General features: G+C 46.5%; 1 protein-coding gene across 1 annotated transcript in view; it reads left to right on the top strand.

Annotated features, from left to right (window-relative positions):
- Positions 1 to 17,752, top strand: part of LOC306918507 (E3 ubiquitin-protein ligase BRE1A-like) — a gene marked incomplete at its 3' end in the record, with an annotated part of 58,675 nt that overhangs the window by 40,250 nt on the left and 673 nt on the right. The window contains exons 12-15 of the mRNA XM_079531408.1: positions 4,829 to 4,964; positions 6,300 to 6,421; positions 8,403 to 8,556; positions 9,348 to 9,562. Of these exons, the coding sequence (XP_079387534.1) occupies positions 4,829 to 4,964; positions 6,300 to 6,421; positions 8,403 to 8,556; positions 9,348 to 9,562 (627 nt within the window). The remainder of the gene's footprint in view (positions 1 to 4,828; positions 4,965 to 6,299; positions 6,422 to 8,402; positions 8,557 to 9,347; positions 9,563 to 17,752) is intronic.

The raw sequence follows: 17,752 nt of genomic DNA on the forward strand, positions 1-17,752 counted from the left end.
CTTTACACACACATTGGTGACTATAGATATGTTAGTAGACACCTTTACAAACACATTGGTGACTATAGATATGTTAGTAGACACCTTTACAAACACATTGGTGACTATAGATATGTTAGTAGACACCTTTACAAACACATTGGTGACTATAGATATGTTAGTAGACACCTTTACACACACATTGGTGACTATAGATATGTTAGTAGACACCTTTACACACACATTGGTGACTATAGATATGTTAGTAGACACCTTTACACACACATTGGTGACTATAGATATGTTAGTAGACACCTTTACAAACACATTGGTGACTATAGATATGTTAGTAGACACCTTTACACACACATTGGTGACTATAGATATGTTAGTAGACACCTTTACACACACATTGGTGACTGATATGTTAGTAGACACCTTTACACACACATTGGTGACTATAGATATGTTAGTAGACACCTTTACAAACACATTGGTGACTATAGATATGTTAGTAGACACCTTTACACACACATTGGTGACTATAGATATGTTAGTAGACACCTTTACACACACATTGGTGACTGATATGTTAGTAGACACCTTTACACACACATTGGTGACTGATATGTTAGTAGACACCTTTACACACACATTGGTGACTATAGATATGTTAGTAGACACCTTTACAAACACATTGGTGACTATAGATATGTTAGTAGACACCTTTACAAACACATTGGTGACTATAGATATGTTAGTAGACACCTTTACACACACATTGGTGACTGATATGTTAGTAGACACCTTTACACACACATTGGTGACTGATATGTTAGTAGACACCTTTACACACACATTGGTGACTATAGATATGTTAGTAGACACCTTTACACACACATTGGTGACTATAGATATGTTAGTAGACACCTTTATAAACACATTGGTGACTATAGATATGTTAGTAGACACCTTTACAACACATTGGTGACTATAGATATGTTAGTAGACACCTTTACACACACATTGGTGACTATAGATATGTTAGTAGACACCTTTACAAACACATTGGTGACTATAGATATGTTAGTAGACACCTTTACACACACATTGGTGACTATAGATATGTTAGTAGACACCTTTACAAACACATTGGTGACTATAGATATGTTAGTAGACACCTTTACACACACATTGGTGACTATAGATATGTTAGTAGACACCTTTATAAACACATTGGTGACTATAGATATGTTAGTATACACCTTTACACACACATTGGTGACTGATATGTTAGTAGACACCTTTACACACACATTGGTGACTGATATGTTAGTAGACACCTTTACACACACATTGGTGACTATAGATATGTTAGTAGACACCTTTACAAACACATTGGTGACTATAGATATGTTAGTAGACACCTTTACAAACACATTGGTGACTATAGATATGTTAGTAGACACCTTTACAAACACATTGGTGACTATAGATATGTTAGTAGACACCTTTACACACACATTGGTGACTATAGATATGTTAGTAGACACCTTTACACACACATTGGTGACTATAGATATGTTAGTAGACACCTTTACACACACATTGGTGACTATAGATATGTTAGTAGACACCTTTACAAACACATTGGTGACTATAGATATGTTAGTAGACACCTTTACACACACATTGGTGACTATAGATATGTTAGTAGACACCTTTACACACACATTGGTGACTGATATGTTAGTAGACACCTTTACACACACATTGGTGACTATAGATATGTTAGTAGACACCTTTACAAACACATTGGTGACTATAGATATGTTAGTAGACACCTTTACACACACATTGGTGACTATAGATATGTTAGTAGACACCTTTACACACACATTGGTGACTGATATGTTAGTAGACACCTTTACACACACATTGGTGACTGATATGTTAGTAGACACCTTTACACACACATTGGTGACTATAGATATGTTAGTAGACACCTTTACAAACACATTGGTGACTATAGATATGTTAGTAGACACCTTTACAAACACATTGGTGACTATAGATATGTTAGTAGACACCTTTACAAACACATTGACTATAGATATGTTAGTAGACACCTTTACAAACACATTGGTGACTATAGATATGTTAGTAGACACCTTTACAAACACATTGGTGACTATAGATATGTTAGTAGACACCTTTACAAACACATTGGTGACTATAGATATGTTAGTAGACACCTTTACAAACACATTGGTGACTATAGATATGTTAGTAGACACCTTTACAAACACATTGGTGACTATAGATATGTTAGTAGACACCTTTACAAACACATTGGTGACTATAGATATGTTAGTAGACACCTTTACACACACATTGGTGACTATAGATATGTTAGTAGACACCTTTACACACACACATTGGTGACTGATATGTTAGTAGACACCTTTACACACACATTGGTGACTGATATGTTAGTAGACACCTTTACACACACATTGGTGACTATAGATATGTTAGTAGACACCTTTACACACACATTGGTGACTATAGATATGTTAGTAGACACCTTTATAAACACATTGGTGACTATAGATATGTTAGTAGACACCTTTACAACACATTGGTGACTATAGATATGTTAGTAGACACCTTTACACACACATTGGTGACTATAGATATGTTAGTAGACACCTTTACAAACACATTGGTGACTATAGATATGTTAGTAGACACCTTTACACACACATTGGTGACTATAGATATGTTAGTAGACACCTTTACAAACACATTGGTGACTATAGATATGTTAGTAGACACCTTTACACACACATTGGTGACTATAGATATGTTAGTAGACACCTTTATAAACACATTGGTGACTATAGATATGTTAGTAGACACCTTTACACACACATTGGTGACTGATATGTTAGTAGACACCTTTACACACACATTGGTGACTGATATGTTAGTAGACACCTTTACACACACATTGGTGACTATAGATATGTTAGTAGACACCTTTACACACACATTGGTGACTGATATGTTAGTAGACACCTTTACACACACATTGGTGACTATAGATATGTTAGTAGACACCTTTATAAACACATTGGTGACTATAGATATGTTAGTAGACACCTTTACAAACACATTGGTGACTATAGATATGTTAGTAGACACCTTTATAAACACATTGGTGACTATAGATATGTTAGTAGACACCTTTACACACACATTGGTGACTGATATGTTAGTAGACACCTTTACACACACATTGGTGACTATAGATATGTTAGTAGACACCTTTACACACACATTGGTGACTATAGATATGTTAGTAGACACCTTTATAAACACATTGGTGACTATAGATATGTTAGTAGACACCTTTACAAACACATTGGTGACTATAGATATGTTAGTAGACACCTTTACACACACATTGGTGACTATAGATATGTTAGTAGACACCTTTACACACACATTGGTGACTATAGATATGTTAGTAGACACCTTTACACACACATTGGTGACTGATATGTTAGTAGACACCTTTACACACACATTGGTGACTATAGATATGTTAGTAGACACCTTTACACACACATTGGTGACTGATATGTTAGTAGACACCTTTACACACACATTGGTGACTATAGATATGTTAGTAGACACCTTTACAAACACATTGACTATAGATATGTTAGTAGACACCTTTACAAACACATTGACTATAGATATGTTAGTAGACACCTTTACACACACATTGGTGACTATAGATATGTTAGTAGACACCTTTACAACACATTGGTGACTATAGATATGTTAGTAGACACCTTTACACACACATTGGTGACTATAGATATGTTAGTAGACACCTTTACAAACACATTGGTGACTATAGATATGTTAGTAGACACCTTTACACACACATTGGTGACTATAGATATGTTAGTAGACACCTTTACACACACATTGGTGACTATAGATATGTTAGTAGACACCTTTACACACACATTCTATAGCAGCATCACTCACCCAAAATGGCCCATATCTCCAGATATAGCCGTCCCGAACAATTTACAATAATTGTGAGCCCGAAAAACAGTGAGAGTGAGAACACACATATAATAATATAATAAAAACAGCAGTGAGAGAACACACATATAATAGTCTGCAAAATGTCAACTTCACATGTTCAAGTTAGTCCAACTAATACATGTTGGACTCTTAGTATGTCTAACAAACGCGGGTGTGTGTGTGTGTGTGTGTGTGTGTGTGTGTGTGTGTGTGTGTGTGTGTGTGTGTGTGTGTGTGTGTGTGTGTGTGTGTGTGTGTGTGTGTGTGTGTGTGTGTGTGTGTGTGTGTGTGTGTGTGTGTGTGTGTGTGTGTGTGTGTGTGTGTGTGTCTCAGAACGATGAGGTCTCCCTCCAGAGGAAGGTGCTAACAGTGTGTGTGTGTCTCTCATCAGAATGATGAGGTCTCCCTCCAGAGGAAGGTGCTAACAGTGTGTGTGTGTGTGTGTGTCTCAGAACGATGAGGTCTCCCTCCAGAGGAAGGTGCTAACAGTGTGTGTGTGTCTCTCATCAGAATGATGAGGTCTCCCTCCAGAGGAAGGTGCTAACAGTGTGTGTGTGTCTCTCATCAGAACGATGAGGTCTCCCTCCAGAGGAAGGTGTTAACAGTGTGTGTGTGTCTCTCATCAGAACGATGAAGTCTCCCTCCAGAGGAAGGTGCTAACAGTGTGTGTGTGTCTCTCATCAGAACGATGAGGTCTCCCTCCAGAGGAAGGTGCTAACAGTGTGTGTGTGTCTCTCATCAGAATGATGAGGTCTCCCTCCAGAGGAAGGTGCGTACGGAGGTGTTCCAGCTGGAGGACACTCTGGCTCAGGTCAGGAAGGAGTACGAGATGCTGCGCATCGAGTTCGAGCAGACGCTGGCGGCCAATGAGCAAGCAGGTAAACACCACACCCCTCTACCCCGGGCAGCCAATGGGCGAGCAGGTAACCGCCCCTGGGTTTCCATTAGTCATTGAGCGATTAACCCCTTTTGGTGTTTTAAACATTATGTTATAATTTAGCTATTGAAAAATAGCAGATCTACAAGCTCATAGAGCGCCACTCGGTGGCGCGCTATGAGCTTGTACGTCTGCTATTTTTGCAAAAGGAGGATATTTTTTTAAATTTTGAGGTCTAAATGGGTTCAAATCTTGAGTTGACTAAATCTTGACTCAAATCTTAAACGTATTCAACTGAAACTCAACTAACAGATGAACCAAAATATGACTACAGTAGCTTAAAGGTGTAGTGAAATGAAAAATACGTTTTTCACACTTTTAGACCATCTCCGTGGTCATCATATGAGCATACCTAACAATGGATGCCAAAGAAATGGGAAAATTCTCATTTTTGTGTTTTTATATCAAAAGTCCATAAAAATATTTTTTGTATTACTTCCTGAAAACGAAAACGTGCTGCGTGATGACGTGTCGAGGCCAACATCGATAAAAGCCAATAAAAATGAAGCTCACCCGTATCCTCTCCATATGTGCGCATCCGTGCAGCACAGCTGCTATTGATTACATAAATCCTCCGTTTTTATTCCCATTCCAGATAACATCCAGACAGTGTATTACTCGGTTTCAACTTAATCATCACGCTAAAATATGTATCTGAAAACATTATAGGGTAGAAATAAGCCACATAACAGTAAACTGGTACAGTTTGGCCGTCTATTTAATTTGTAAACAAACACACACCACGCTGCTGCGTATAGCATAGCAACACTCCCTAGCTACCGTCCCATCGCCTGAAGGGATGCAACGCTCTGATTGGTTCAGAAACTTCAGACCGGTGTTTCAACTTGAAACCGTTTGAAACTTCATAATAAAATGTCCACCATTTCCGTTTCATTACACCTTTAAACCAGACAGCACTGCAGAACACTGTGTTTGGTTTCATTACACCTTTAAACCAGACAGCACTGCAGAACACTTGTTTCATTACACCTTTGAACACTGTGTTTGTCAATTAGAGATTTGAGAGGATTTATTTGTCTCTCACCAAAGTTACCTGCAGGCGTGCCAACGCGGTGTTTCTGTATCATCTCATCTTGTGCGTGCGTGCGTGCGTGCGTGCGTGCGTGCGTGCGTGCGTGCGTGCGTGCGTGCGTGCGTGCGTGCGTGCGTGCGTGCGTGCGTGCGTGTGTGCGGAGGAAGGGGAGAACGTTTAGGCCTGTCACAGAGATGCAAAACGATATCCATTTGACCTCTGACCTCCCTCTCTCTCGGCCAGGACCAATCAACAGAGAGATGCGTCACCTGATCAGCACGCTGCAGACGCACAACCAGCAGATGAAAGGAGAGGTCGTCAAGTTCAAGATGAGGCTGAGAGAGACTCAGTCTGAACTACACCAGGTCTGTCTGTCTGTCTGTCTGTCTGTCTGACCCTCTGTCTGTCTGTCTGTCTGTCTGACCCTCTGTCTGTCTGTCTGTCTGTCTGTCTGTCTGTCTGTCTGTCTGTCTGTCTGTCTGTCTGTCTGTCTGTCTGTCTGTCTGTCTGACTGTACCCTCTGTCTGTCTGACCCTCTGTCTGTCTGTCTGTCTGTCTGTCTGACTGTACCCTCTGTCTGTCTGACCCTCTGTCTGTCTGTCTGTCTGTCTGTCTGTCTGTCTGTCTGTCTGTCTGTCTGACCGTCTGTCTGTCTGTCTGTCTGTCTGTCTGTCTGTCTGTCTGTCTGTCTGACTGTACCCTCTGTCTGTCTGACCGTCTGTCTGTCTGTCTGTCTGTCTGTCTGTCTGTCTGTCTGTCTGTCTGTCTGTCTGTCTGTCTGTCTGTCTGTCTGTCTGTCTGTCTGTCTGTCTGACCCTCTGTCTGTCTGTCTGACCCTCTGTCTGTCTGTCTGACCCTCTGTCTGTCTGTCTGTCTGTCTGTCTGTCTGTCTGTCTGTCTGTCTGTCTGTCTGTCTGTCTGTCTGTCTGTCTGTCTGTCTGTCTGTCTGTCTGTCTGTCTGACCCTCTGGCTGTCTGTCTGTCTGCCCCTCTGTCTGTCTGTCTGCCCCTCTGTCTGTCTGTCTGTCTGTCTGTCTGTCTGTCTGTCTGTCTGTCTGTCTGTCTGTCTGTCTGTCTGTCTGTCTGTCTGTCTGTCTGTCTGTCTGTCTGACCCTCTGTCTGTCTGACCCTATGTCTGTCTGTCTGTCTGTCTGTCTGTCTGTCTGTCTGACCCTCTGTCTGTCTGACCCTCTGTCTGTCTGACCCTCTGTCTGTCTGTCTGTCTGTCTGTCTGTCTGTCTGTCTGTCTGTCTGTCTGTCTGTCTGTCTGTCTGTCTGTCTGTCTGTCTGTCTGTCTGTCTGTCTGTCTGTCTGCCTGTCTGTCTGACCCTCTGTCTGTCTGACCGTCCGTCCTTCTGTCTGTCCTAGAATTCTCATCGGCCTGAAAATTAAGGCCCTACCGTACCCTAACTGGGTCGGTCCTACCCTACCCTAACTGGGTCGGTCCTACCCTACCCTAACTGGGTCGGCCCTACCGTACCCTAACTGGGTCGGTCCTACCCTACCCTAACTGGGTCGGTCCTACCCTACCCTAACTGGGTCGGTCCTACCCTACCCTAACTGGGTCGGTCCTACCCTACCCTAACTGGGTCAGTCCTACCCTACCCTAACTGGGTCGGCCCTACCCTACCCTAACTGGGTCGGTCCTACCCTACCCTAACTGGGTCGGTCCTACCCTACCCTAACTGGGTCGGTCCTACCCTACCCTAACTGGGTCAGTCCTACCTTACCCTAACTGGGTCGGCCCTACCGTACCCTAACTGGGTCAGTCCTACCGTACCCTAACTGGGTCGGCCCTACCCTACCCTAACAGACAGTGAACATTAACATTAGCGCGTTCATAGTTATATGGAGCATTTACCGTGGTGAGTGTTGACGTTGATTAGGTCATTTAGGTTATTCACCCAGCTGGGTTCAACGAGACAGCAGTGTCTCGTTAAGCCCCAACGTTTCCAAGACAAGCTATTGCGGATGAATCGATAGTCTTATAAAACATTTAACCCATTTTGGGCGGGAACCCCTTTTGGTGTTTTAATTGCTCCTGTCTCCTCTAAACCAATCCGTGTTGCTCCTGTCTCCTCTAAACCAATCCGTGTTGCTCCTGTCTCCTCTAAACCAATCCGTGTTGCTCCTGTCTCCTCTAAACCAATCCGTGTTGCTCCTGTCTCCTCTAAACCAATCCGTGTTGCTCCTGTCTCCTCTAAACCAATCCGTGTTGCTCCTGTCTCCTCTAAACCAATCCGTGTTGCTCCTGTCTCCTCTAAACCAATCCGTGTTGCTCCTGTCTCCTCTAAACCAATCCGTGTTGCTCCTGTCTCCTCTAAACCAATCCGCTGTCTCCTCACAGGTGCGAGCGGCGAAGGGCAGCGGCGTCCTCCAATCACAGAGCAGCACAGAGGCGGACGTGAAGGAAGAGACCGCCTCCCCCCCGGCCCCGCCCGTCGCCACGGAAACCGTCCCCAAGGCGGAGAGCGACGGCTCGGCCACGCCCAACAGCTCCGGTAACCAATCACATCCATGTTACAAAACGCACCGAGCGACCAATCAGCATCAATGTTACAGACAACCAATCAACATCAATGTTACAGACAACCAATCAGCATCCATGTTACAGACAACCAATCAGCATCAATGTTACAGACAACCAATCAACATCCATGTTACAGACAACCAATCAACATCAATGTTACAGACAACCAATCAACATCAATGTTACAGACAACCAATCAGCATCCATGTTACAGACAACCAATCAGCATCAATGTTACAGACAACCAATCAACATCAATGTTACATACAACCAATCAGCATCCATGTTACAGACACCCAATCAGCATCCATGTTACAGACAACCAATCAGCATCAATGTTACAGACAACCAATCAGCATCCATGTTACAGACAACCAATCAGCATCAATGTTACAGACAACCAATCAACATCAATGTTACAGACAACCAATCAACATCAATGTTACAGACAACCAATCATCATCCATGTTACAAGGGTTCTGTACAATGCACAATGAGTCTGTGATGTGATAGGTTGGTTTATATCATGCACAATGAGTCTGTGATGTGATAGGTTGGTTTATATCATGCATAATGAGTCTGTGATGTCATAGTAGATCTACAAGCTCACAACAGAGCGGGCGGGCGGGCGGGCGGGCGGTCGGACGGGCCGTTTCTGTTCTTGACCAATGGGCTTAGGGCCGTTTCTGTTCTTGACCAATGGGCTTAGGGCCGTTTTTGTACTTGACCAATGAGGAGGTGTCATTGGTCCTCCTCCTATAGGAGTCTCAGTGAAGACTGAAGGAGGCGCAGCGGACGCAGCAGAGACGGCCGTGAAGCAGGAGGAGGACAAGGAGGACAGGAAGGAGACCAAGGAAGAGAGGAAGGAGGCGAGCAGCTCCGTGAAGAAGGAGGAGAAGGAGAGAGGAGGAGGAGGAGGGGAGAGGTCGACCCGCAGCGGGGGAGGAGGGGGAGGGGCCGTCGTCAAGGAGGAGAAGGTAAGGTTGATTTCGTCGACTAAACCAGCGTTTCTGGGTGCGTTTGGTTAGACATACCGTTGGTCTGATATCTCAAACCGTAACCTCCCACCGGGCAGCGCACCTACACCTAACCTTAACCCTCTCCCAACCCTTAACCTCCCACCGGGCAGCGCACCTACACCTAACCTTAACCCTCTCCCAACCCTTAACCTCCCACAGGGCAGCGCACCTACACCTAACCTTAACCCTCTCCCAACCCTTAACCTCCCACCGGGCAGCGCACCTACACCTAACCTTAACCCTCTCCCAACCCTTAACCTCCCACCGGGCAGCGCACCTACACCTAACCTTAACCCTCTCCCAACCCTTAACCTCCCACCGGGCAGCGCACCTACACCTAACCTTAACCCTCTCCCAACCCTTAACCTCCCACCGGGCAGCGCACCTACACCTAACCTTAACCCTCTCCCAACCCTTAACCTCCCACCGGGCAGCGCACCTACACCTAACCTTAACCCTCTCCCAACCCTTAACCTCCCACCGGGCAGCGCACCTACACCTAACCTTAACCCTCTCCCAACCCTTAACCTCCCACCGGGCAGCGCACCTACACCTAACCTTAACCCTCTCCCAACCCTTAACCTCCCACCGGGCAGCGCACCTACACCTAACCTTAACCCTCTCCCAACCCTTAACCTCCCACCGGGCAGCGCACCTACACCTAACCTTAACCCTCTCCCAACCCTTAACCTCCCACCGGGCAGCGCACCTACACCTAACCTTAACCCTCTCCCAACCCTTAACCTCCCACAGGGCAGCGCACCTACACCTAACCTTAACCCTCTCCCAACCCTTAACCTCCCACAGGGCAGCGCACCTACACCTAACCTTAACCCTCTCCCAACCCTTAACCTCCCACCGGGCAGCGCACCTACACCTAACCTTAACCCTCTCCCAACCCTTAACCTCCCACCGGGCAGCGCACCTACACCTAACCTTAACCCTCTCCCAACCCTTAACGCACCCCTCACCAACCTTAATCTGGTCCTTTTAACGCACCCCTCACCAACCTTAATCTGGTCCTTTTAACGCACCCCTCACCAACCTTAATCTGGTCCTTTTAACGCACCCCTCACCAACCTTAATCTGGTCGTTTTAACGCACCCCTCACCAACCTTAATCTGGTCGTTTTAACGCACCCCTCACCAACCTTAATCTGGTCGTCTTAACGCACCCCTCACCAACCTTAATCTGGTCGTTTTAACGCACCCCTCACCAACCTTAATCCGGTCGTTTTAACGCACCCCTCACCAACCTTAATCTGGTCGTTTTAACGCACCCCTCACCAACCTTAATCTGGTCGTTTTAACGCACCCCTCACCAACCTTAATCTGGTCGTTTTAACGCACCCCTCACCAACCTTAATCTGGTCGTCTTAACGCACCCCTCACCAACCTTAATCTGGTCGTTTTAACGCACCCCTCACCAACCTTAATCCGGTCGTTTTAACGCACCCCTCACCAACCTTAATCCGGTCGTTTTAACGCACCCCTCACCAACCTTAATCTGGTCGTTTTAACGCACCCCTCACCAACCTTAATCCGGTCGTTTTAACGCACCCCTCACCAACCTTAATCTGGTCGTTTTAACGCACCCCTCACCAACCTTAATCTGGTCGTTTTAACGCACCCCTCACCAACCTTAATCCGGTCGTTTTAACGCACCCCTCACCAACCTTAATCTGGTCGTTTTAACGCACCCCTCACCAACCTTAATCCGGTCGTTTTAACGCACCCCTCACCAACCTTAATCTGGTCCTTTTAACGCACCCCTCACCAACCTTAATCAGGTCCTTTTAACACACCCCTCACCAACTTTAATCCGGTCGTTTTAACGCACCCCTCACCAACCTTAATCCGGTCGTTTTAACGCACCCCTCACCAACCTTAATCTGGTCGTTTTAACGCACCCCTCACCAACCTTAATCTGGTCGTTTTAACGCACTCCTCACCAACCTTAATCTGGTCGTTTTAACGCACCCCTCACCAACCTTAATCTGGTCGTCTTAACGCACCCCTCACCAACCTTAATCCGGTCGTTTTAACGCACCCCTCACCAACCTTAATCTGGTCGTTTTAACGCACCCCTCACCAACTTTAATCTGGTCCTTTTAACGCACCCCTCACCAACCTTAATCCGGTCGTTTTAACGCACCCCTCACCAACCTTAATCTGGTCCTTTTAACGCACCCCTCACCAACCTTAATCTGGTCGTTTTAACGCACCCCTCACCAACCTTAATCCGGTCGTTTTAACGCACCCCTCACCAACCTTAATCTGGTCGTTTTAACACACCCCTCACCAACCTTAATCCGGTCGTTTTAACGCACCCCTCACCAACCTTAATCTGGTCGTTTTAACGCACCCCTCACCAACCTTAATCTGGTCGTTTTAACGCACCCCTCACCAACCTTAATCTGGTCGTTTTAACGCACCCCTCACCAACCTTAATCTGGTCGTTTTAACGCACCCCTCACCAACCTTAATCTGGTCGTTTTAACGCACCCCTCACCAACCTTAATCTGGTCCTTTTAACGCACCCCTCACCAACCTTAATCTGGTCGTCTTAACGCACCCCTCACCAACCTTAATCTGGTCGTTTTAACGCACCCCTCACCAACCTTAATCTGGTCGTTTTAACACACCCCTCACCAACCTTAATCCGGTCGTTTTAACGCACCCCTCACCAACCTTAATCCGGTCGTTTTAACGCACCCCTCACCAACCTTAATCTGGTCGTTTTAACGCACCCCTCACCAACCTTAATCTGGTCGTTTTAACGCACCCCTCACCAACCTTAATCTGGTCGTTTTAACGCACCCCTCACCAACCTTAATCCGGTCGTCTTAACACACCCCTCACCAACCTTAATCTGGTCCTTTTAACGCACCCCTCACCAACCTTAATCTGGTCGTTTTAACGCACCCCTCATCAACCTTAATCCGGTCGTTTTAACGCACCCCTCGCCAACCTTAATCCGGTCGTTTTAACGCACCCCTCACCAACCTTAATCTGGTCGTTTTAACGCACCCCTCACCAACCTTAATCCGGTCGTTTTAACGCACCCCTCACCAACCTTAATCCGGTCGTTTTAACACACCCCTCACCAACCTTAATCTGGTCGTTTTAACACCCCTCACCAACCTTAATCCGGTCGTTTTAACGCACCCCTCACCAACCTTAATCCGGTCGTTTTAACGCACCCCTCACCAACCTTAATCCGGTCGTTTTAACGGACCCCTCACCAACCTTAATCCGGTCGTTTTAACGCACCCCTCACCAACCTTAATCCGGTCGTTTTAACACACCCCTCACCAACCTTAATCCGGTCGTTTTAACGCACCCCTCACCAACCTTAATCCGATCGTTTTAACGCACCCCTCACCAACCTTAATCTGGTCGTTTTAACGCACCCCTCACCAACCTTAATCCGGTCGTTTTAACGCACCCCTCACCAAGCTTAATCCGGTCGTTTTAACGCACCCCTCACCAACCTTTATCCGGTCGTCTTAACGCACCCCTCACCAACCTTAATCCGGTCGTTTTAACGCACCCCTCACCAACCTTAATCTGGTCGTTTTAACGCACCCCTCACCAACCTTAATCTGGTCGTTTTAACGCACCCCTCATCAACCTTAATCCGGTCGTTTTAACGCACCCCTCGCCAACCTTAATCCGGTCGTTTTAACGCACCCCTCACCAACCTTAATCTGGTCGTTTTAACGCACCCCTCACCAACCTTAATCTGGTCGTTTTAACGCACCCCTCACCAACCTTAATCCGGTCGTTTTAACGCACCCCTCACCAACCTTAATCCGGTCGTTTTAACACACCCCTCACCAACCTTAATCTGGTCGTTTTAACGCACCCCTCACCAACCTTAATCTGGTCGTTTTAACGCACCCCTCATCAACCTTAATCCGGTCGTTTTAACGCACCCCTCGCCAACCTTAATCCGGTCGTTTTAACGCACCCCTCGCCAACCTTAATCCGGTCGTCTTAACGCACCCCTCACCAACCTTAATCCGGTCGTTTTAACGCACCCCTCACCAACCTTAATCCGGTCGTTTTAACGCACCCCTCACCAACCTTAATCTGGTCGTTTTAACACCCCTCACCAACCTTAATCCGGTCGTTTTAACGCACCCCTCACCAACCTTAATCCGGTCGTTTTAACGCACCCCTCACCAACCTTAATCCGGTCGTTTTAACGCACCCCTCACCAACCTTAATCCGGTCGTTTTAACACACCCCTCACCAACCTTAATCCGGTCGTTTTAACGCACCCCTCACCAACCTTAATCCGATCGTTTTAACGCACCCCTCACCAACCTTAATCTGGTCGTTTTAACGCACCCCTCACCAACCTTAATCTGGTCGTTTTAACGCACCCCTCACCAACCTTAATCCGGTCGTTTTAACGCACCCCTCACCAACCTTAATCCGGTCGTTTTAACACACCCCTCACCAACCTTAATCTGGTCGTTTTAACACCCCTCACCAACCTTAATCCGGTCGTTTTAACGCACCCCTCACCAACCTTAATCCGGTCGTTTTAACGCACCCCTCACCAACCTTAATCCGGTCGTTTTAACGCACCCCTCACCAACCTTAATCCGGTCGTTTTAACACACCCCTCACCAACCTTAATCCGGTCGTTTTAACGCACCCCTCACCAACCTTAATCCGATCGTTTTAACGCACCCCTCACCAACCTTAATCTGGTCGTTTTAACGCACCCCTCACCAACCTTAATCCGGTCGTTTTAACGCACCCCTCACCAAGCTTAATCCGGTCGTTTTAACGCACCCCTCACCAACCTTTATCTGGTCGTCTTAACGCACCCCTCACCAACCTTAATCCGGTCGTTTTAACGCACCCCTCACCAACCTTAATCTGGTCGTTTTAACGCACCCCTCACCAACCTTAATCTGGTCGTTTTAACGCACCCCTCATCAACCTTAATCCGGTCGTTTTAACGCACCCCTCGCCAACCTTAATCCGGTCGTTTTAACGCACCCCTCACCAACCTTAATCCGGTCGTTTTAACACACCCCTCACCAACCTTAATCTGGTCGTTTTAACACCCCTCACCAACCTTAATCCGGTCGTTTTAACGCACCCCTCACCAACCTTAATCCGGTCGTTTTAACGCACCCCTCACCAACCTTAATCCGGTCGTTTTAACGCACCCCTCACCAACCTTAATCCGGTCGTTTTAACACACCCCTCACCAACCTTAATCCGGTCGTTTTAACGCACCCCTCACCAACCTTAATCCGATCGTTTTAACGCACCCCTCACCAACCTTAATCTGGTCGTTTTAACGCACCCCTCACCAACCTTAATCCGGTCGTTTTAACACACCCCTCACCAACCTTAATCTGGTCGTTTTAACACCCCTCACCAACCTTAATCTGGTCGTTTTAACGCACCCCTCACCAACCTTAATCCGGTCGTTTTAACGCACCCCTCACCAACCTTAATCTGGTCGTTTTAACACACCCCTCACCAACCTTAATCCGGTCGTTTTAACGCACCCCTCACCAACCTTAATCCGGTCGTTTTAACGCACCCCTCACCAACCTTAATCCGGTCGTTTTAACGCACCCCTCACCAACCTTAATCCGGTCGTTTTAACACACCCCTCACCAACCTTAATCCGGTCGTTTTAACGCACCCCTCACCAACCTTAATCCGATCGTTTTAACGCACCCCTCACCAACCTTAATCTGGTCGTTTTAACGCACCCCTCACCAACCTTAATCCGGTCGTTTTAACGCACCCCTCACCAAGCTTAATCCGGTCGTTTTAACGCACCCCTCACCAACCTTTATCTGGTCGTCTTAACGCACCCCTCACCAACCTTAATCCGGTCGTTTTAACGCACCCCTCACCAACCTTAATCTGGTCGTTTTAACGCACCCCTCACCAACCTTAATCTGGTCGTTTTAACGCACCCCTCATCAACCTTAATCCGGTCGTTTTAACGCACCCCTCGCCAACCTTAATCCGGTCGTTTTAACGCACCCCTCACCAACCTTAATCCGGTCGTTTTAACACACCCCTCACCAACCTTAATCTGGTCGTTTTAACACCCCTCACCAACCTTAATCCGGTCGTTTTAACGCACCCCTCACCAACCTTAATCCGGTCGTTTTAACGCACCCCTCACCAACCTTAATCCGGTCGTTTTAACGCACCCCTCACCAACCTTAATCCGGTCGTTTTAACACACCCCTCACCAACCTTAATCCGGTCGTTTTAACGCACCCCTCACCAACCTTAATCCGATCGTTTTAACGCACCCCTCACCAACCTTAATCTGGTCGTTTTAACGCACCCCTCACCAACCTTAATCCGGTCGTTTTAACACACCCCTCACCAACCTTAATCTGGTCGTTTTAACACCCCTCACCAACCTTAATCTGGTCGTTTTAACGCACCCCTCACCAACCTTAATCCGGTCGTTTTAACGCACCCCTCACCAACCTTAATCTGGTCGTTTTAACACACCCCTCACCAACCTTAATCCGATCGTTTTAACGCACCCCTCACCAACCTTAATCTGGTCGTTTTAACGCACCCCTCACCAACCTTAATCCGGTCGTTTTAACGCACCCCTCACCAAGCTTAATCCGGTCGTTTTAACGCACCCCTCACCAACCTTTATCCGGTCGTCTTAACGCACCCCTCACCAACCTTAATCCGGTCGTTTTAACGCACCCCTCACCAACCTTAATCTGGTCGTTTTAACGCACCCCTCACCAACCTTAATCTGGTCGTTTTAACGCACCCCTCATCAACCTTAATCCGGTCGTTTTAACGCACCCCTCGCCAACCTTAATCCGGTCGTTTTAACGCACCCCTCACCAACCTTAATCTGGTCGTTTTAACGCACCCCTCACCAACCTTAATCTGGTCGTTTTAACGCACCCCTCACCAACCTTAATCCGGTCGTTTTAACGCACCCCTCACCAACCTTAATCCGGTCGTTTTAACACACCCCTCACCAACCTTAATCTGGTCGTTTTAACGCACCCCTCACCAACCTTAATCTGGTCGTTTTAACGCACCCCTCATCAACCTTAATCCGGTCGTTTTAACGCACCCCTCGCCAACCTTAATCCGGTCGTTTTAACGCACCCCTCACCAACCTTAATCTGGTCGTCTTAACGCACCCCTCACCAACCTTAATCCGGTCGTTTTAACGCACCCCTCACCAACCTTAATCCGGTCGTTTTAACACACCCCTCACCAACCTTAATCTGGTCGTTTTAACACCCCTCACCAACCTTAATCCGGTCGTTTTAACGCACCCCTCACCAACCTTAATCCGGTCGTTTTAACGCACCCCTCACCAACCTTAATCCGGTCGTTTTAACGCACCCCTCACCAACCTTAATCCGGTCGTCTTAACGGACCCCTCACCAACCTTAATCCGGTCGTTTTAACGCACCCCTCACCAACCTTAATCCGGTCGTTTTAACACACCCCTCACCAACCTTAATCCGGTCGTTTTAACGCACCCCTCACCAACCTTAATCCGGTCGTTTTAACGCACCCCTCACCAACCTTAATCCGGTCGTTTTAACGCACCCCTCACCAACCTTAATCCGGTCGTTTTAACGCACCCCTCACCAACCTTAATCTGGTCGTTTTAACGCACCCCTCACCAACCTTAATCCGGTCGTTTTAACGCACCCCTCACCAACCTTAATCCGGTCGTTTTAACGGACCCCTCACCAACCTTCATTTATATCTCTGGACCCCCCGATTTATTTTTGTAAAATCATTGTTAATTTAACTCTGATAGTGTACAAATGTACACTCTGTACAAACCGTATGACGGAAGCATTTATATTTGACTCATGATCAGAGCTTCCGTTGCTCCAGACTGTACAACGGAAACATTTAAATTTGACTCATGATCAGAGCTTCCGTTGCTCCAGACTGTACGACGGAAGCATTTATATTTGACTCATGATCAGAGCTGCCGTTGCTCCAGACTGTATGACGGAAGCAATTATATTTTACTCATGATCAGAGCTTCCGTTGCTCCAGACTGTATGATGGAAGCATTTATATTTGACTCATGATCAGAGCTTCCGTTGCTCCAGACTGTACAACGGAAGCATTTATATTTGAC

This window comes from Electrona antarctica (genome assembly GCF_951216825.1).
Source record: "Electrona antarctica genome assembly, contig: scaffold_78, whole genome shotgun sequence".
Taxonomy (NCBI): Eukaryota; Metazoa; Chordata; class Actinopteri; order Myctophiformes; family Myctophidae; genus Electrona; species Electrona antarctica.